At 38.8% G+C, this 22,153-nt stretch overlaps 1 protein-coding gene across 3 annotated transcripts; it reads left to right on the top strand.

Annotated features, from left to right (window-relative positions):
- On the top strand, positions 1-22,153 carry LOC120733742 (cytokine receptor common subunit gamma-like). Of its 3 annotated transcripts, none has more exons than XM_040032127.1 (12): positions 1-79; positions 7,983-8,073; positions 10,261-10,427; positions 10,620-10,762; positions 10,865-11,030; positions 17,042-17,132; positions 17,759-17,925; positions 18,118-18,260; positions 18,356-18,521; positions 18,820-18,916; positions 20,742-20,802; positions 21,267-22,153. In XM_040032127.1, the coding sequence occupies exons 1-12, from the start codon at positions 13-15 to the stop codon at positions 21,507-21,509; spliced, it is 1,602 nt and encodes a 533-aa protein (XP_039888061.1). In that variant the 5' UTR covers positions 1-12; the 3' UTR covers positions 21,510-22,153. The 3 variants fall into 3 exon arrangements, with proteins under 3 accessions (XP_039888061.1, XP_039888060.1, XP_039888059.1); XM_040032126.1 differs by lacking the exon at positions 1-79 and adding an exon at positions 6,752-6,916; XM_040032125.1 differs by lacking the exon at positions 1-79 and adding an exon at positions 6,948-7,873.

Genomic DNA, 22,153 nt, shown 5'->3' with positions numbered 1-22,153 from the left:
TTTTAGTGCGCCATGATGCCGACGAGACTGCTTCTACTTCTCTGTCTGATCGGACCTGTGTTTGCCACAGAAGCCCCTGGTAAGATCAATTAAACACGATCGAAGTTATTACAAATTATAGTCTACTGATGACATTTTTTTTTTTAGGTTGAGTACAAGTGTCTGAATAGTCAGTGAGTCTGTTTTTGGCAGATCTACATATATTATCTCCTGCGCGGCTAGCATTCAATATGTATTTGATCAGCCTCCTTAAAACAGCGACTCAGTTATGAAGAAAGGACCTGAGTTGTTGTACCTTGATATAAAAAATAATTGCTATCTAAATTAATTAAAATCAGTTTAAGGTCATGGGTGTATGACTCTACTGTTATGTAGAATTTATATGTCTAACCTTTATCAGTTTTTGAAAATCATTTTCTCAAATTGGTCATATTTTTAACAGATGTGGATTGCTTGATTATCAATTTGAAAAATGTTTCCTGTACCTGGAATAAGAAGGGGACACCAAAGGTCAACTACACCTTCTATAGTAGGTGGGTAACCGCTGATAACAGCAGTGGGACATCTCAGTGACGTCTTCTGAATTCATCAGATTAGAATTAGGCTGGTTGTGCTTCAGTGGAAGATGTAATGAAAATTCTTCTATTTTTCTGATAAACTTAACAGTTAAACATATTTAATTGCTAGGCCCTAACAAATAAAACAACAACAACACATTTTTGAATAAATGATGAACATACCATTAACATATCATTGGTCATGATGAATACTAAAGTAGATATGGCTCTGTACTTTGCGTGATTGTTTTTATTATTATTTCTCCACAGTTTCTTCAATAAGAAAGAAAAAAGCTGCCCACAGTATTTGACAGAGAACAACATGAACATTGGATGCATCCAGCCATGTGAGTCTGGCGACAAATTCATGACTTTTAACACCAGGCTGGTACATGGCAAGGATAGATTTAAGGAGACACATGGACTTAAAAACCGAGGTATGTATTTACCCTGGCCTGGAACATAACTGTATTTAAAAGAACAAATAAAATAATGATGGAAAAATTAGTGTAATTATTGGGATTTTTTTTATTTACACTGTTGCTTAAATCTAAAAAAATTTCCAAGAAAATTGTGGGTATTCTGACATGAAAGAGGCCTTAAAATATAATGTATACTGGCATGTTTGTTCATGTTATTACACGTCTGTATCTTTTCAGTCAAGTTAAATCCACCAACCAACCTGACTGTTCTCAATGGATCAGACTTTAACTTGTGGTTTTACTGGAACCACACTTCTCCTGCTCGTCTACATTGTGTGGAGAGTGAGGTCCGCTTCAGGACAAACAACAATAACTGGGAGGTAGGAAAAGAGTTTCTCTCATCCTTTTTAATTATTGCTCTTTTTTTGCCTCTTCTTGTTCTCTTCCATTCTTGTGTTTTCTAAAATCCATCTGATTTTCCAGTTCTCTAAAGTTAGCCCCGAGATACAGAAGTACTGCATCAACTCGCCCTCGGGAAGTTCTCGATATGAGCTGCAAGTGCGGAACAGAATAGATGAAGGCTGTGGATTGTCTGACTTCTGGAGTGATTGGAGTGAACCTGTGTTCTGGGGATCCAACAGCAGCATAGGTTAAAAATTCTACATGTTATGAAGAAAAGATGTCGTTTTTTCCCCAAAAATGTAATTGAATGACTGCTTAAACACGGCAGATGTTTTTTTCTTATGTATAGCTGACTTCTTTTCTGTAGTTTTCAGAAATAAAAAATTATGTTCGTATAGAACTTTAGATTTATTTCAGTTACTGTTTGACCCCAACATGCTTGGTTAAAATTCAGAATTATGCTTCCTAACAATGCGTGCCCCAATATTTAGAGCTAAAAGATTTATACAATGAATATTCTTCTTTTTTCTTCCTCACAGACTCTGACTCAGTGCCTCTGTGGATGACATTGCTCTATGTGGTGGGTGCCATCACCCTCATCCTGCTGGTGGTGATGTTACTGCAACGTGAAAGGTGGGTTCTTCCATAAATCAGATGATTGATCTGTGATCAGATCACAGATCCAACTGATGTGCCACGAAGTCAGTTTAGGTGTGCCATGCGATTTTGTGACCGTAGATTAGAATTGGAACCAGCATATGACGGCAACCCAAATGTCCACTGTGTTCATGACCTTAAAAAGTGTTTGCACAAGATTTTTTTTCCCTCAAATTCTGTGGAATTTACTTAGGATACTGAGTAATCACCAAAACTAGGGTTAGGGTCGCCATGCCATGGCTACTTGTAAGCCTCTACCTTCAGTTAGGTCCCAAACGGGTTCAACACAAACAGTGCTGGTGGGCCTCTGGTGAGTGGACCATTGGACCACTGGCACACGTCTTAGAGAGGAATGTGGTTTATCACCTGTAAGACATGCAGACAGGCTTTTCTGCCCGAGGCTTAAAAACCCCAGATGGCTGACATAAGCTTAGTCACAGCAACACTTCCCCCTTATCCATCCTAGACATCACCTATTATTTGTGTCTTAGTTGTTTTAACTTCCTGTTTTTTTTCCTGTTTTACCTCAGCTAAAGTATCCAGTCTGCTTATTGTTTCCAGGTTGTTACTGTAGTCAGGGTTCCCAAACATTGGTGTTTCGAGCTTTCCCGAATGCATTCTTTTCCCTCTTCATTGCGTTTTGCCCCAGCTTGCTCTTTTGTTGATTGATCTTTTAAGTTCTTGTCATCTGTTTTCTTTGCTCTTTGCCTGAGTTTTTTGTTCTGTGTGCTACCAATCCATGTACGAACTCTGAATGCAAATTTGACTTTTACTGGATGTCCTGCATCATGCATTCGGATTCCTGATCCAGAAAGCTCAGCCCCACTCAGTTACAGTGCTGAGGTGTTAGCGTGAACAAAGTGAATGCAAATATTCTTGTTATGAAAAACCGAGAGTAACAGTGTCCCTACCTCCCATACAGGCTCAAAATCATCCTGATCCCTGCAGTTCCCAAACCATCCCCGATTCTTCATGACATTGAGGTTAGTAACCTCCAGAGGTCTGTCTTATCCTTCCAATTTCCAGTCACACACGATTTCTTACTAGATTTCTAAAGCTAGAAAACTAAGTAAGATACTAAAAGAATAAAATGAAGAGTAATAAATATGCATGTTAGTGGCTGTATGAGACCGTATTGGGTATCACAGTGCTTTGATGTTAATGATAACGCCACGATTCATGATAGTCCATTCAGTATTAGTAGAAAAGAGCACCAAAGCATTAGTTCACATCTTCTGGGAACCTTAAATGTCTGTAGAAGTCCTGGCAGCAGTTTAATAGTCATTAAATTGTTCAGATCAAGAGGTGAACCAGTAGACGGAGAACAGCACCACTTAATGGCTAAAAATATAAATACTCTTGTGTTCAAATGATTTTTCAGCGTAGAGCTCTGGGGAAGGAGTTACCCATTAAACAATTGTAACTCAAAAATCCAGTTTGTTGCATTTATTTGTCAAATTAATGTAAAGATTTTTTTCCCCACTTCTTTAAGGACTGGTTTCAGCTCTCCAAAGGTCTGAAAGAGAATTTTAAAGCAAGCTACAATGAGCAGGTCTGCCCTGTGCGTGAGTACAACTACGTCTCCCAGTCTGACAGCATGAACTCTGACGACTCCACCTCCTCTGTCAGCACCAACCAAACCCACTGCTCTGTGTCCATCGATGTGAACAATCCAGAAGATCTGTACGTCCCCTTGTCCTCTTCCAGCTCCCAAGTTCCATCTGAGGAGGTGCAGCAGGTTTCTGACTAAGCAGGTCGTGAACCAGGGTTAGGTTTGCCTGAGCCAAACTATCGGGACTTTGTTACACTGATGCATCTCCTGCTTGGTGACAGTGATTATTAGAAGGGTTTACAACAATTCCCAGTGTGAAGAAACCCAATATTTGCTGGAGGTATTTAATCAGTTACACCCGAGCTTAGCCTTTTAAATAAAACCTCAGACTACAGATTTTAGTTTAATAAACTTGACCTTAATATCTGTTTGAAATCTTTAACCTCACAGATACATAGTACTCCATCTTAATAAAAGGCTTTTCCTTTTTGTTAAGACAGGTGGTATAAAGTGCTGACAAAGTTACTCTTGAAAACATACTTTAGATGATATGCATTCTTGAGTATTAATCAGGGTGCAGCGATCAGCTCTCTGCTTCCATGATGTACGTTTTTGAATTTCCTCAGCATATCAAAAATCAAACTGATGTTTGCACTACTCCCCCAGAAGAACACAAATTGTGAAAAATGCTTCCGTTTGGTGTATTTCAGTGATTTTAACTGCAGCACATTCTACTGTTAATCATTTCCATTATTTTTATTTTTTATTTTTTTACATAAGGTCTTGGAAAACCTTTTAGCTCATTCGCGAGCACTTATTTAAGTTGTTGTATATTATTGCATTGTATTTATTGACTTTTAATGTGTTAGGTTGGAAAATAAATCCCATGATTTTGGCTAGTTTTGTTTTTGTTTTTTAAATAAAACATCACACATGTCTACACACACTTTATAATAAGGCATTACCTGTATTCTGTGAAGCTGTGTACTTGAAGCTTGCATTGCATGATACACTTTGACACTGTGCGACTACTGATCGTTGCAGAGTTAATATTTGGAGACAAAGTCAGAGAGGGGAGGCTGGTTTGAACATGTACATTTTGTCTGTCCCCAAAGAAGAATCACAAGTGTCTAAAATCCCTTTGCAAACTAATTTTGTCATTTTTGTATTTATCTGGCAGCCATTTACTTAACAAAAGTTCAGAAATAACAGAAAGTTCATAGATTTCTGTCAGATAAGGAAATGTGGACTCATTGTACCGTGCTGAAAGTACGCTGGTGACGTCACTGTTTTGATAGACAGACATATAAACACAGACCAGAGCACTTCAAACTCCTCTTTGTGTTAGGTTCCAGTCAAAGTAGGTCTAAACAGAACCACATATTATAATTTTGAAACACAGACATAGACTCACAAAGTGAAATCAGTAAGTGCCACACTGCTGCAGCTGGCAAACAAATGTCAAAATCGATGGTAAAGCCTCTGACGTGGGTCCACTTGTGAACTCGCGGACACTGACCAAGTGAAAGGTGCTATGTGTGAGTTTAAAGCAGTGGTTCCCAAAGCGGGGGGCGTGCCCCCTAGGAGGACAGCAGTATGAATTAGAAAAAAGAGGTTTTTTAAAAGGGCTCCCACACAAACGCAAAGCAGAGGTTGAAGCATCGCCAAATATGCTTCCAAACCAACTTTATAGCGACTAACTACTCCTGCAACTTTGGAGGTTTTCGCTCTTTACACAGTAAAGTTACAGGAGGATAAAAATAATTATCAGGCAAAATGTCCTTTGTTAAAATAATCCCGTCCAATACCACGTGAGAACAATAAATATATTATATTATCTGTTGTAACCCTCAAATTGAATGGTAATGTAACAGAACCCATTTTTTACATTTTCACAAAACTAAAACATCACTACTTCCACATCTAATTGTCTGTGATGGAGACGGAGTAAACTGGATTCGCACTCCGTGCCCAGCGAATTATTCAATAAAGATTGCATAAAACCTTGTCTGTGTGTTTTACTATGCTTATTTTACAGGACATTAAAAGTCCAACTTCAAATGTCAGTGTACATCATTTCAGTCTATATTTTTGAAAGCAGTTTCCTCTGACAGGAAACCCACAAAACTCTATAGCACGAGATGTTATGACATCTCGTGCTACGGATGAGTAGTAATTTGACCTGTTAAAAGGGTCGGGATTCTTTAATATTCTTTTGCATAAATAATTGACAGACTTGTCCAAATAAGAAGAAGTTTCATAAGAAGAATAAGAAGTAACATCAAAGTAAACTGCAACCTTTTAGTGTCACACCTGTGCTAAATGAGAGTTTGTTTTCACTTTTGTCTCATTGTGATAAAAAACATCAGATGTCTTTGACTTGAAGCATTGCATTTGGATCCAACAGATATACCCGTAATATAAAAGACACCCTTACAAAAAACCCTTAAAAATATTAAAAACGTTAACACAGATGTTACGTTCCCTCTACTTTGTTTTTCTTCTGTTAAAATAATTAAAACACAGGGAGTTGGGGGTTATGTGAAAAGGAAAAGACCATCTCTGAATCAAGGGTGGGGCCTAAGGGTACATCTTTCTCCATCTTACAATGCTGTGATTGCAGCCATTCCCCAACTTGAATGGCACTCCTGGCTATTGATCAACAGTCTTTGATCAGTGGTTGTTGATGAATGGTCAAGAAACTCACCTCACTGCCCGGTGGTGCTAGTTTCAGTCATTGTGCAAATGTTCAATTTATAAGATTGGGGAAACCTGCAGTCAGCTGAGATGAGTGAAGCTGAGTTACTTGGATGAGGGAAGAAACGTTTCTCCCACAGATGAAGAGAATCAACTTTTTGGGAATACATCGACTTATTTCTCTTTTTAAAGTTGCATTTTAAAAAAGGTTTTAAAAATCTATTGTTTTATTTGGAATTCGAAAATGATTTTTAAATTACATTTTTATTAAGGGTTAAATTCTTTTTTGCGAAATCAATTTGAAGTATTAACTGTGAAAAAGTGATTTACAAATATTTTTTATTTTAAATTCGTTTATTTAATAATAAATTACTTTAGTAATATTTCAATTAAATAAAGAAAAAATTAATTTACTAATGAATATTTTATGGCACAATTCATTATTGAAGGACAAAATTCTTTATTTTGATGCGTGTGGCTCTTCTGGTCCTCCATACCAAACAGCAACAGTTAAAGGTAAACTTGAACCTCTACTGTTAAAATCCTGTTTTAGTGCGCCATGATGCCAGCCAGGCTGCTTCTACTTCTCTGTCTTATCGGACCTGTGTTTGCTGAAAAAAAAAGCCCTGGTAAGCTATTATGGTGTTGTTTTTTTTAATGTAACATAAGGTGATGTCCTTTTTTTTTAAAGTCTACTGATTGTCTAGTGTTGACGTACATAGTCCAAATGTGGTCTTTCTGGACGACTTTTCAATGTCAAATTTTAATACTGGTTCCGTAGTCCCACATTTCCAGATAGTGGAGGATATGTTTTATACGGGTTACCAGTTAATTTATTCTGTAGCTCTATTTACACCTATGTATTCGTTTCTAGTTATCAGTTATGGGAAAATGATCTGGAACAGTATGCCTCCTTCTGTAATGGGACGAGATCACAATAGCTAGGTGTGAAGAAATGCTGAGTAATCAGCGGACATCTCCAAGATGGTGCGGACTCTTGATGCTAAAACAAAAGTGAGCAGCTGTACGGTGAATTTGGAGCAGAAATGTCCCCAAAATCTGCGTGCACTGGCCACTGGTCATTTATGGGTTCAAAATAATGACATGAGGCTGGAATAAAATGTATCCATCAAATGGTAGAGTTTATTATTAGATGCAAGACACTAACACACACCAACTAACTACTCTAAAAGCAACTGGCTTCCTTTTACACTCTACCTGCTTCAGGCGAGCATCTGGAATAACCCAAGTGTGAGGGTAACAAAAGAAATGGAAAAAACAAACATCCACATAAATAAACACCAAACCAAAATATAACACAAAGAAGACAAATTTACATATTTCCAGAGTCTTACAAACACTTTAATGCCCCCACCCCCATCCTTCTTCACCTTTCACAAACTGCCATTTAAATACTAGTCAAATGTCAAACTCCATTAACCTAATAACGAATCGTGAAACCATCAGTGTGTTCCTTTTTTATCTAGCTTTTGAAAGGCCAGGCCCTCATAAACTAATAAAAATACAGGGAATGGTGATGGCATGGACCGACACGTCTATCCAACGTTCAGTGTTTAGTGAGCAAGGTAGTGAGTATATGACTGTACTGTTATTGCTGTAAGGTAGATTTGATATGTCTAACCTTTATCATTTTTTTAAAAATAATTTTCTCAAATCTATCATGTTTTTTAACAGATGTGGATTGCTTGGTGGTGAATCTGGATTATGTTTCCTGCACATGGAATAAGACTGGGACTCCTGAGGTCAACTACACCTTCTACAGCAAGTGCGTAGCTGTTGATAATAGCATCAACCCTTCTTTGTAATGTCTTCTGAAATTAATCAGACTTTAATTAAATGTTGTACTTGAGTGAAAGATGTGATGAAAATTTATTTTGCTCTCAGCATTAACAATTGAAGACATTTTCTAATTTTTTTGAACTACAACTCCAATTCCAAAAATGTTGGGATGCTGTGTAAAACGAAAATAAAAACTGATTGCAATGGTCTCATTAGCCTATATTTTATTCACAACAAACCATAGAACAGACTGAGAAAAAAAAAGTTTAATTTTAAGATAAATATTAGCTCATCGTTTGATGGCAACAGCACAGTTAAAAACTAAATTGCGATGTTGCAACAAAAGGCTGGAAAAGTAAATGGTACCGAAAAGAAACATTTGCTGTAACATTTGGATCAGCTAACTGGGTAACAGGTCTGGAATATGATTGAGTATAAAAGAAGTACATAGAGGGGTCTGGGTGTTGAAGTGGCCTGCCTGCAGTCCAGACCTTTCACATTTATAGACCGTTGTTAAAATAAGAGCAGATGCTACACAGTGGTCAACGTGGCCCCATTTATTTACATTTTACACAAATTCCCAGCCTTTTGGAAATAAGTGTCACAGCTCTGGGTCTGCGACCTAGTATTTAGTGTTTTTGTTTAATTTATATTCCTTGATTATTGTTATTCATGGTTTTGATCTGTCTTGGTGGTTCTCTGTTCATATTAAATTAGTTTTTTCTACCTTCTAGTTTCGGTTTTCTGTACCTTCTGTGTTCCACATGTGGTTACTTTTTATATCTGTGCCTCTTTTTCCCCTCTGTTTCCAGGTCTCAATATTTAGTCTGCATCTTTGTGAAGCGTCTCATGTTTTCTGTTTTACTTTGACAGTCTATATTCAGTTTTGCTTCCTCTCGGTCTCGTTATGTCTGATTAGGCCCAGCAGTGTTCCCTCCTGCTTCCCCATTCTGTCACAGTGGCCACAGGCCGATAGCTAAATTGGACTCAAACGCAGAGATCCACATCAGAGACGGCTCGTACATTTTACAGTGTTTTATTAATTAGTCAAAAGGTGAATTCGTTGCAAAGTGTTACTAATGATGCGGCCATGGGTCAGTGGGGGGTGAACGGAGAATTGGCAGGTTGCAACAGGGATGGAGTGGGTGCATCTGGGAAGAAAAGAGAACGAGGTTAAGAAGGTGGCAGGCGCAGGATATTTAGCCGAGGTAGTAATGGCTGATAATGCTTACTGATAGTCGGGGCGAGCTTGGCTTTGAGGGAGAGGCGGTGAGAATCTGAGTAGTGCCAAAGGCTGGCTGACCTGACTTCTGCTGTGTCTGAGGTGGTGGCTGGAGGGCAGGCAGGTGAGGTTCTTTGTGTTTTTCCAGAATGCGAAGATAATATGGGGAGGGCTGACGTAGAAGGCAATGGCAAAGGAGGCACAGGAAACCAAAGTAAACAACAAGTAACAAGCAGATGAAAAAACTTAGTGCCAATACCAACATGAGGTCATTGACAAACTGGTAGTGAAGGAGAGTCTGAGTGGAGCTTAAATCCGCAACCTGATTACCCAGAATCAGTCTCAGGTGTGCAGGACTGCAGGAGAGCTTATGGCTCCGCCCAGGGGTGGAGACCAAGGAACTCAGGTGCCTGATAGAACTTTCCAGTAAAACCTCCAAATCCTGACACGTTCCCTCGTTACTGCCTCTTGTATTTAAGCTCTGTGTGTTCTTTGTTCTGTGTCATGTTGTACACCCTCACCATGCTGTGGGGTTCCTCTGAGTTTATGGTAATGTTCAGGGTCTCTGTTTCCCTTTTTTTTTTTTTTAGTTTGAGTTTCATGTTTGCGTTTCTAATTTAGTTTTCCTGTGTTTCATGTTAAGATTTTTCTCCAGCAATAAAGCTGCTGCCTTTAGTTTATCATTCAGTGTCTGAGCCCTGCATTTGGCTCCTACATCCTGCCTGCCAACAAAGAACATCATGACAAAAAGGCCTGCTGCGCAAGCTTCATTAAGTGTAGATGGCATATGGCTTACATTTTCCTATCACTAATTTATTTTATGTTTATTCCTAAGAAACAGTATTAAACTTTAGATTACATCATATTTAAGATCATATTGATTGTATCTAAATATGATACGTCTGCATGCTTTTCTTTGTTGGAATAGTTATGTTTTTGATTCATCTACAGGTTGGGCAATGACCAATGGAAAATATGCAACCACTATTTGACAGAGAACAACATGAACATTGGATGTAACCAGCAGGTAGATTCGAGAGATAGATTCAAAACATTTCGAACTCGACTGACAAATGGGAGCGAAAATTTTGAGAAGGGTCACGAGCTTAAAAAACAAGGTATGCATATAACCTGGTATTAACTTTGAGTTTAAAACAATAAATCAATTAATGAAGGGATCATTATTAGAATTAATGGGACATTTTTTACACTTTACACAGTAACTTAAAGGAAAATTGCTGTTAGTGTTCTGTCATAAAAGTAAATTGGCATGCCTCCTCATGTTATTGCCTATTTGTATACTTCTCCAGTCAAGTTAAACCCACCAACCAACCTGACTGTCCTGAATGGGTCGGACTTTAATCTGTGGTTTTACTGGAACCACACTTCTCCTGCTCCCTTACACTGTGTGGAGGGTGAGGTCCGCTTCAGGACAAACAACAATAACTGGGATGTAGGTTTCTTTCATCCTTTTTAATTCATTAATGTCTTTTGTCTCTCCTTGTTAACTTCCATTCTTATGGGGTTTTTTTTCCAACTCCATCTGATTTTCCAGTTCTCTAAAGTTAGCGCCGGGATACAGAAATACTGCATCACCTTTCCCTCAAGCAGTTCCCGATATGAGCTGCAAGTGCGGAACAGAATAGATGATTATTGTGGAGAGTCCATATTCTGGAGTGACTGGAGTGAGCCTGTGGTCTGGGGATCCAACAACAGCACAGGTTAAAAATTGTACAAGTCATGAAGAAAAGGTGTCATTTTTTTCCAAAACAGTCATTAAATGACTGCTTAAACATGGCAGATGTTATATTTGATGTACTGTCACTTTGGCCACCGGTCATTTATGGGTTCAAACAAATGTCATGAGGCTGGAATAAAATGTATCCATCAAATGGTAGAGTTTATTGATTGATTGATTGATTGATTGATTGAATGCTTTATTGGCCATATGCAGGTTGCCCCGCAGAGGAATAGGACATACACACACAACAAAGACATCACATGGGAATACAGTCGGAGATCGGCAGCGTTGCAGAGAAAACACTGAAAAATTACACAACAATGGGAAAAAGTACAAGAGGAAAAAAAGAGACCTCTTCTCACGCTGGGCACCTATGGGAGGACAGCATGAGAACAGGAAACAAAAAAAACTCCTCAGCATTGGCCACCGGTCATTTATGGGTTCAAAATAATGACATGAGGCTGGAATAAAATGTATCCATCAAATGGTAGAGTTTATTATTAGATGCAAGACACTAACACACACCAACTAACTACTCTAAAAGCAACTGGCTTCCTTTTACACTCTACCTGCTTCAGGCGAGCATCTGGAATAACCCAAGTGTGAGGGTAACAAAAGAAATGGAAAAAACAAACATCCACATAAATAAACACCAAACCAAAATATAACACAAAGAAGACAAATTTACATATTTCCAGAGTTTTATAAACACTTTAATCCCCCCACCCCCATCCTTCTTCAACTTTCACACACTGTCATTTAAATACTAGTCAAATGTCAAACTCCATTAACCTAATAACGAATCGTGAAACCATCAGTGTGTTCCTTTTTTATCTAGCTTTTGAAATACTAGTCCCTCATAAACTAATAAAAATACAGGGAATTGTGATGGAATACCTGGTCTACATTACAGTGACATATTTTCTAAAAAAAAAAAAAAATCCACTCTCACCCCCAGCGGCGGTCTTTATCCTTCAAGCACAGGTCCTGTTTCAGATGCCTGGGAGCTTGAGGGTCCTGCGCAGTATCTTAGCTGTTCCTAGGACTGAGGTCTTCGGGACAGAGATCTCCAGTGTTGTTTCTGGGATCTGCTGGAGCCACTCACCTAGCACTCCAGTTACCACTGGGGCCACTGTTACATTGACGCTCCGCATCACCTGATGTATTCGTGGATGTTTGTTGGCTCATCCTGGATTGTGATGCTGACACTTACCAGTCCTCACCCTCCTTCCTTCCACTTAGCATACAGCCTGCTGGTGCTGGACTTGGGGTGAAACCCTCAAAGAGCTTTCTGGTTTTGATGTCAGTGGCTTCGAGCTCCTCCTTTGGCCAGCTTATTATCTCAGCAGGGTACCTGATCACGGACAGGTGTTGATAGCTCGGATCTTGTTCTTACCGTTCAACTGACTCCTCAGGATTTGCCTGACCCTCTGCAGGAACTTAGTGATTGCAGCTTTGCTAGCTGCCTCTTCATAATTCCCATTTGCCTGTGGGATCCCCAGGTACTTGTAGCTGTCTTCGATGTCTGCAATGTTGCCTTCTGGTAGTTCGATCCCCTCAGTTCTGATGACCTTCCATCTCTTCGTTACCATTCGACTACACTTCTCCAATCCGAATGACATTCCAATGTTGTTGCTGTATATTCTGTGGTGTGGATCAGTGAATCAATGTCTCGTTGACTCCTGGCATACAGCTTGATGTAATCCATGTAGAGGAGGTGATTGACAATTGCTCCATTCTTTGGTGGGTATCTGTAGCCAGTCTGTCAACGATCTCACTGAGGGGGTTCAGGACTATGCAGAACAGCAGTGGGGACAGCACATCTCCTTGGTAGGTCCCGCACTTGACGGTGACTTGTGCCTACGGGCTTGTAGTTGTCAGTGCGCCCCAGGGTGGCTGTGGCTACAATGTAGCTTGCCATCACCAGTGAGTGAATGTGTGTGTGAATGGGTGGATGACTGAATGTGTAAAGCGCTTTGGGGTCCTTAGGGACTAGTAAAGCGCTATACAAATACAGGCCATTTACCATTTGATCTCTAGTGTTCTACGCCACATCCCCATTTAGTTCCTGATAAACTCTCTTAGGGTCCTGTTTATCTTGTATAGTTGTAGGCATTGCAGGATCCAGGTGTGAGGCATCGAGTCATAGGCCTTCTTGCAGTCAATCCAAGCAGTGCACAGGTTGGTCATCTTAGTCTTGCAGTCTCAGGTGACTGCTCTGTCTACCAGTAGCTGGTGTTTTGCTCCTCTGGCTATTCCTTTCTGTGCCCCACTTATGTATTGACCCATGTGGCTGTTTTTATATACACAGCTCAATAAATAAATAAATAAATAAAGGGAACAGATAAACAACACAATGAAGCTCCAAGTCAATCACACTTTTGTGAAATCACTGCCAGAGCCCTGCAAAGTGACCTCCAGCAGACCACAAATGTGCATGTCTCTGCTCAAACAGTCAGAAACAGACTCCATGAGAGTGGCATAAGGGCCCGACGTCCACAGGTGGGGGTTGTGCTTACAGCCCCACACTGTGCAAGACGTTTGGCATTTGCCAGAGAACACTAAGATTGCCAACTTTGCCACTGGCGCCCTGTGCTCTTCACAGATGAAAGCAGGTTCACACTGAGCACATGTGACAGAGTCTGGAGAAACCATAGAGAACGTTTTGCTGTCTGCAACATCCTCCAGCATTACCGGTTTGGCAGTGGGTCAGTAAGGGTGTGGGGTGGCATTTCTTTGGGGAGGGGGGCGCACAGCCCTCCATGTGCTCGCCAGATACCAAGATGAGATCCTCAGACCCCTTGTGAGACCATATGCTGGTGCGGTTGGCCCTGGGTTCCTCCTAATGCAAGACAATGCTAGACCTCATGTGGCTGGAGTGTGTCAGCAGTTCCTGCAAGACAAAGGCACTGAGGCTATGAACTGGCCGGCCCAGACCTGAGTCCAATTGAACACATCTGGAACATCATGTCTCGCTCCATCCACAAATGCCACGTTGCACCACAGACTGTCCAGGAGTTGGCGGATGCTTTAGTCCAGGTCTGGAAGGAGATCCCTTGGGAGACCATCCACCACCTCATCAGGAGCATGCCCAGGCGTTGTAGGGAGGTCATAAAGGCACATGGAGGCCACACACAATACTGAGCCTCATTTTGACGTGTTTTAAGGACATTACATCAAAGCTGGATCAGCCTGTAGTCTGTTTTTCCACTTTAATTTTGTATGAATCTAAATCCAGACCTCCATGGGTAGCTACATTTGATTTCCATTGATAATTTTTGTATGATGTTGTTGTCAAAAAATTCAACTATGTCAAGAACAAAGTATTTAATAAGAATATTTCATTAATTCAGATCTGGGATGTCTTATTTTTGGGTTCAGTTTGTTTGTTTGAGCTATGTGTGTGTGTGTGTGTGTGTGTGTGTGTGTGTGTGTGTGTGTGTGTGTGTGTGTGTGTGTGTGTGTGTGTGTGTGTGTGTGTGTGTGTATTTTTATGGTCCTATATATTGATCCTAATTTGTTTTTTTTGTTTTTTGGTCATCAAACATATCTACACGCACTGTATAACGAGGTATTACCTGTATTCTGTGAAGCTGTGTATGTGCAGTTTGCAATGCATGATATACTTTGACACTGTGCAATTATTGATTATTGCACAGTAAATATTTGGAGACTATCAGAGAGGGGAGGCTGGTTTGGACACGTACATTTTGTCTGCACACAGGTGCCAAAATATAAGAATCACAAGGGTCTAAAATCATTTTCTAAACTAGTTTTGTCAATTGAGCTTTTATTTTTGCATTTATCTGGCAGACATTTATTTAACATACGGTCAGAAATAACAGGAAAGTTCATATATTTCTGTCAGATACGGAAATATGGACTCATTGTACCATGCCGAAAGTACACTGGTGACGTCACTGTTTTGATAGACAACATATAAACACAGACCAGAGAACTTGAAACTCCTCTTTGTTATAAGTTCCAGTCAAAGTAGGTGTAGACAGAACCACATAGTGTCATTATGACACACAGACATAGACACACAAAGTCAAATCAGTAAATGCCACACTGCTGCAGCTGTCAAAAAAATGTCAAAATGAACTGTAAGGTCTCTACTTGTGAACCCGCAGACGTCGACCAAGTGAAAGGTGCTATGTGTGAGTGTGTTGAGTTTAAAGTTAAGTATTTTATCTGAACATTTGTACTTCATTATAACTGTGGTTAGAACAGAGATAGCACAGTTCTTAAAAACGCTGCGTTTCCTCTCCAAAAAACAGAATACGGCAGTAAAAAAAACCACAGCAATTTACACAGAAAGCCCCCGATCCAGTTTGCTGTAAATGAACTAAGCTGAGCTAACTGTTGTCTGTGGCTTCAAACAGCAAATGTTAGTTTAAATATTTATCTGAGATGTGGGAGTTGACGGCTGCTGTTTGATGAAATGAATGTAAGAAATTAACTCATTTGGTTAAACAGGTTAAAATTATAAAATTGTTTATGTTTATGCTGTGCATGAACATGGACACTACATTTCACAATGTGATTCTGATTTGTCCATCATTTCTCTTTCATCAGAAAAGAATACATACAGGACTCGTAGACTGTATAGAAAATCTTAGCTAAACCAACAAGATCCACCTTAAACTCACTTTGGCAGCAAATGATAGTAGAAGTGCAGAGAAAATGTAAGACTGGCTGACTAAAAACAGAACTATTTCTTGAACTATTCAATAAAGATTGCATAAAACCTTCTCTGTGTGTTGTACTTATTTTACAGGACATTAAAAGTCCAACTTCAAGTCTAGTGTACATAGTTTCAGTCTATATTTTTGAAAGCAGTTTCCTCTGACAGGAAACCCACAAAACTCTGAAAGTGACACTGATCGAATGTTATGACATCTCGTGCTACAGATGAGTAGTAATTCAGCTAATTTGACCTGTTAAAAGGGTCGGGATTCTTTAATATTCTTTTGTATTAATAATTGACAGATTTGTCCAAATAAGAAGGAACATAAAAGTAAACTGCAACAGTTTAGTGTCACACCTGTGTTAAATGACCAGAATGGGTTTGTTTTCACTTTTGTCTCATTGTGGTAAAAAAACATCAGATGTCTTTGAGTTGAAGCTATTGCATTTACATCCAACAGATAATACCTGTGATATAAAAAACACCCTTAAAAAAACAAAAATATTAACAGAGATTTTACCTTCTCTCTACTTTGTCTTTCTCCTGCTAAAATGATTAAGACAGCTTATATACATTAAGTAATCATGACATCCAAAAACTTGATTTAACCTCTTAACTAGAGTTTATTAACTATTAACTTTATGAACTATGAAAGTATGAAGACTGTGTATCTGCCATATAGTGACATAGCCGTGCTACAGGCACCAATACATTGACAGGAAGAGAAGAAAAAAAAAAACCCCACAAGACACGGTGATATTTCAGTGTCGATGCGGGCTTACATCCTGTTTCTATTCGCCATGATGTCGACAAGATTACTTCTACTTCTTTATTTGACTGGACACGTATTTGCCAAAAAATCACAAGGTAAGAGCATATGAAGATGATCGAATACGTTTTAAAAAAAATACAAGACATTCGCAACATCGGTAGGAAGTGTCGTAAACCTGTGTCGACATCTTTGAAAGTCGATCGCTCTACTTTTGTTATATTATATTAACTTATATCCCAAACACTATCACTCAATGTATATTTGAGAAGTTATTTGTACCTTGAGATATGAATGAACACTATCAAAATGAATTAAATTCAGGTTAATGCAGAGCCTTCCTTTATTAAGCACGTTTTGTGAGAATTTCCCCTCCAGAGCACGGGGCTCTTACTTCCTTGTCTTTGAGTGTATGACTGTACTACCATCAGTCTGTTGCCCTTTGTGTAGGTTTCATATATATGCCTAACCATCATTCATCGTTTTAGGTTTTATCTTTCATTGATCTCAAATCTATCATGTTTTTTAACAGATGTGGATTGCTTGGTGGTGAATCTGGATTGTGTTTCCTGCAAATGGAATAAGACTGGGACTCCTGAGGTCAACTACACCTTCTACAGCAAGTGCGTAGTTGTTGATAATAGCACCAACACATCTTTGTAATGTCTTCTAAAATTAATCAGACTATAATTAAATGTTGTACTTGAGTGAAAGATGTGATGAAAATCTATTTTACTCTCAGCATTAACAGTAGAAGACATTTTCTACCTTTTCTGAACTACAACCCCAATTCCAAAAATGTTGGGATGCTACAGTATGTGACATGAAAAGAAAAACAGAATAGAGTGGTCTCATAAGCACTATATTTTATTCACAATAGACCATAGAAAAAACTGAGAAAAAAGTTTCATTTTAAGAAAATATTAAGAAATTATTAAGAAAAATATCAACTACTTGGGTAACAGACCTGGAATATTTATTAGGCATAAAAGAAGTTCATAGTAGAAGAGTCCGGGTGTTGAAGCGGCCTGCCTGCAGTCCAGACCTTTTCAACAACTGAAAATATTTAGAACATCATGAAATGAGAAATATGGCAAATAGTTTGGACTGTTGAGCAATTAGAACTAGAACTAATAAAGTATTAAACTTTAGATTACATCATATTTAAGATCATATTGATTGTATCTAAATATGATACGTCTGCATGCTTTTCTTTGTTGGAATAGTTATGTTTTTGATTCATCTACAGGTTGGGCAATGACCAATGGAAAATATGCAACCACTATTTGACAGAGAACAACATGAACATTGGATGTAACCAGCAGGTAGATTCGAGAGATAGATTCAAAACATTTCGAACTCGACTGACAAATGGGAGCGAAAATTTTGAGAAGGGTCACGAGCTTAAAAAACAAGGTATGCATATAACCTGGTATTAACTTTGAGTTTAAAACAATAAATCAATTAATGAAGGGATCATTATTAGAATTAATGGGACATTTTTTACACTTTACACAGTAACTTAAAGGAAAATTGCTGTTAGTGTTCTGTCATAAAAGTAAATTGGCATGCCTCCTCATGTTATTGCCTATTTGTATACTTCTCCAGTCAAGTTAAACCCACCAACCAACCTGACTGTCCTGAATGGGTCGGACTTTAATCTGTGGTTTTACTGGAACCACACTTCTCCTGCTCCCTTACACTGTGTGGAGGGTGAGGTCCGCTTCAGGACAAACAACAATAACTGGGATGTAGGTTTCTTTCATCCTTTTTAATTCATTTATTTTTTCATCTCTCTTTGTTCTCTCCCAGTCTAATGTTTTCTCAACTCCATCTGATTTTCCAGCTCTCTAAAGTTAGCGCCGGGATACAGAAATACTGCATCAACTTGCCCTCAAGCAGTTCCCGATATGAGCTGCAAGTGCGGAACAGAATAGATGATTATTGTGGAGAGTCCATATTCTGGAGTGACTGGAGTGAGCCTGTGGTCTGGGGATCCAACAACAGCACATGTAAAACTACTTCATAGATATTCTTAGTGGCATGGTGAAACGATGTCTGCCAGTGAATATAGGGTCATCTTGGGGGGACAATTAGCTTTGCAACAAAACACTAATAATAATGATCAGTTAAAATGTTTGAACACTGCAAAGAAATCATAGGTAGATTTTGTTTCTTATTCAACAACTTTCAAACTGGGATTCAAACAATTATTAAAACTTAAGTGGCTCTAATGTTGCTTCCACACTGCACAAATCATTAGAATTAAGCATTCATACAAATAACTTCCTTCTTTTTTCTTCTTCAAAGACTCTAAAGATTTGATGTCTCCGTGGACGCCGGTGATATATGTGGTGGGTGTAATCACTGTCATCCTGCTGGCCATGATATTACTGCACCATGACAGGTGGGTTTTTCCATAACTCAAATGATTGCTCTATGATCAGATCACAGATCCAGGTGGTGTGCAATGTGATTTTGTGACAGCCACAGACTATAATTGCAGTGTACAATAGCACATAAAGTTGTTGTTAACTTGTATACTTTTATATATACCTACGCACTTTTATACTTACTTTTCTGTCATTTAAATATTTATCTTTTATCTGTTTTGAACTTGTGAAAACACAGTTAAAAGTCAAAAATGTATGCCCTTCTTCACATTTTTCAAAATCATCCAGTGGGCCATATTGGAGCCTTTGCCTGGCCGATTCGGGCACTCAAGCCTTAGGTTTGACACCCCGGACTTACTGTATCAGTACAGCAAATGTAAACAAATAATTAACAATTAATATATCCACTGTGCACTAGTGTATAAAATCTAGGCTGCAAAAAAACCATCAACCAAACACAAATGCAGATCACTTGTCCAAAACGAGTGCAAACGAGTGACCCAAAGAAAAGATTAAAGATCGTTTTTAGATGGTATCAAAGGCTTGTTGTCTTGTGGAAAGTTTCCATTGCACAACATCTGACAGATCTCACACAACCCAGGAAACACACAACATTTCTGAAGGAAGAAGACCACAGTACACAGAGATGCCTACAAGACTAAATTCTGGTACAGGAAGATGTGTTTTGACCAAAGATCCCTTCTAAATGATCTGCAATCATGCAAAGTTACAAACATTCCTTTTTTAATTACTGTTACCATTGCTGATGGTAACCCAGATTTTTCTCAGTTGTCAGTACAGACATCAAACCATTACACATTATTCACTATACATTCATCATAAATTGCTACCCTGAATCACCTTCATCACGCCCCTGGTTATCCCACGATGTATTAGGATCAGCTCATAGATCATTTGGATGTATTTTATAACTCTATGACTGCTTCTCTAAACAAATTAACAACAATATATACCTACAACAATAAATGCATACACAGGGAACTTTACTGTGGCTAAATTTTATAATATGGATGCTGATAACCAAGGTCTAGCTTTGAAACTCTTACTTTCTTCAAAATTACACATTCGTTATTTGATCTATAAAAGTCTGACCTTAAATAACCTTCAAATAATACGAAAAGGAAAATGCTTGATGTTAAACACACCTGTGAAATAAGCTAAGCCCACAAAGTTTCCTTCCAGAAACACTGAAACAAATTAACCAGCAAAGCAATCAAAGAACAGACTTTACAGATAACGCAATGTGTTACACGCTGTGCATTTTGGAAACTTTTCCAAATTGACTTCATTCATTCATAAAGTTCCCAAAGTATATGTGACACGGACAGCGGCAGACTCAAAGAATATTTTAGATCAGCAATTTGACTAGATCTGAGGCCACTCTGTTGTTTAGGCCTGTCAGAACATCAGAATATCATTACATCAGTAAGGACACAGTGTAAAAATGTGCCAAACACGTAGAGCTCCCTGCTGTGGCGATTACTTGTGAAGTATGGGGGATTATTAGCTTCCACATGACTACCATTAATTATTTTTAACAATGGTTGGAGAGACAGATTGCATTGTTAATTAATCAAAAGCTATGTATGTGTTATGGGATATTAATATTTTATTTCTAAAGATCACAGTTATCATCCATCTATGGGGGGGACTGGATCTGGAGCATTTTGCACCTTTATATCGGATGATCCTGACCTTAATGTCAAAAGCTGTCTGCCAGCCACGCTCAGTTGGAGCTCTGAAACCAACAAAGTCTAATGCAGTTGTTGCTGTTTGATGATAATGTGAATGCTAAAGATTTCCTTACCTCCCATACAGGCTCAGAATCATTCTCGTCCCTGTGGTTCCCAAGCCATCTCCATTCCTGCATAACATCGAGGTCAGTGGCATCCAGAGTTCTGTCCACTCCCTGAAATTCCCAGTCTTACAAGGGTTTTATATAGTTGTTAATATGAATTTGGAAAGCTATTGAAGTTACTGGAAGAATTAAATGGCAGATGAGCTTCTACATGGATTTTAGTAGCTTTAATGTTAACACTTACATCAAGATTCATGACAATTAGTTCAGTAGCTGTTGATTTATGTCATTGATTGGACTAAAGAACAGCTTGGTTTACATCTTCTGGATACCTTGAATGTCTGTAGATGTTCAGGCAGTCAGTTTAACAGATTTTAATATCTCTGGATCAAGAGCTGGATCAAGAGTTGGACGAAAAGTCTGACAATAGTGCCACTTAATGGCTAAAAATAGAAATACTCTTGTGTTTGAGTGATTTTGGTCATCAAAATCTGGGGAAGCAATTATTCGTTACAAGTGAGGTTTTTTTCTCTCTCTTTTTTAAGGATTGGTTTCAGTTCTCCAAAGGCCTGAAAGACAATTTTAAACCGGACTACAACGAGCGTGCCTGCCCTGTGCGTGAGTACAACTATGTCTCCCAGTCTGATGTGGTGAGCTCCGACGGCTCCACCTGCTCTGTCACCACCGACCAAACCGACTGCTCCATCGAACACGATCCAGAAGACCTGTCCGCCCCCTTTCCCTCTAACCCAGTTTCATATGAGGAGGTGCAAAAGGCTTCTGTTTAGGAGCCATGTTTGGATTTCACAAACATGAATCAACAAACCTCCTGCATGACTGCAAGAGATACCTTAATTTGACCAAATAAATGGTAGCCCAATAGTTACTATCAGAATAACCCCAATAATTGGTTCAGGAATTTAATTTGAACAATGCCTATTATACAGGTAAAACCAAAGCATCCGATTAAATTTTAGAAGTTAATAAAGTTCATAAAGACTTTAATATGTTTCTAAAATCCTTGAGCTCAGAAGAATTTATGGTTACTCTTGAAAACATTGTTTAGACTCTAAATATTTGACTAATTGAGGCTTTGACGTACGTATAATCCTTTGTTGACTTCCGAAATGAGCACCAGGAACTGTTCTCATATCCAATCCCTCAAATGGGTTTTTTTTTTTTAAATCTTTTTTTAAATTTTTGTTTTCTTTTTAAAGCAAGAACGATTGTTGAAGTGTTAATTTGGAGAGACGCAGTATTGTATCCTGTAAACTGGGCTGAAAGTAATTACATATTAATACATACAAGCCAAACTTTACTCAGAAAAAACCAAGGAGTTTAACTTAAGCAGCAATGTTCCCTCTAAGCTGTGCACATGCGCAATTGCGCACTGCTGGCACGGTCTCTTCGCACAGAAATTCTGCATTGGGCA

Source organism: Simochromis diagramma, unplaced genomic scaffold (genome assembly GCF_900408965.1).
Source record: "Simochromis diagramma unplaced genomic scaffold, fSimDia1.1 OVJJ01000216.1, whole genome shotgun sequence".
NCBI lineage: Eukaryota > Metazoa > Chordata > Actinopteri > Cichliformes > Cichlidae > Simochromis > Simochromis diagramma.
The sequence above is the reverse complement of the archived record's forward strand: the minus strand, read 5'-3'. Positions and strand labels throughout refer to the sequence as shown.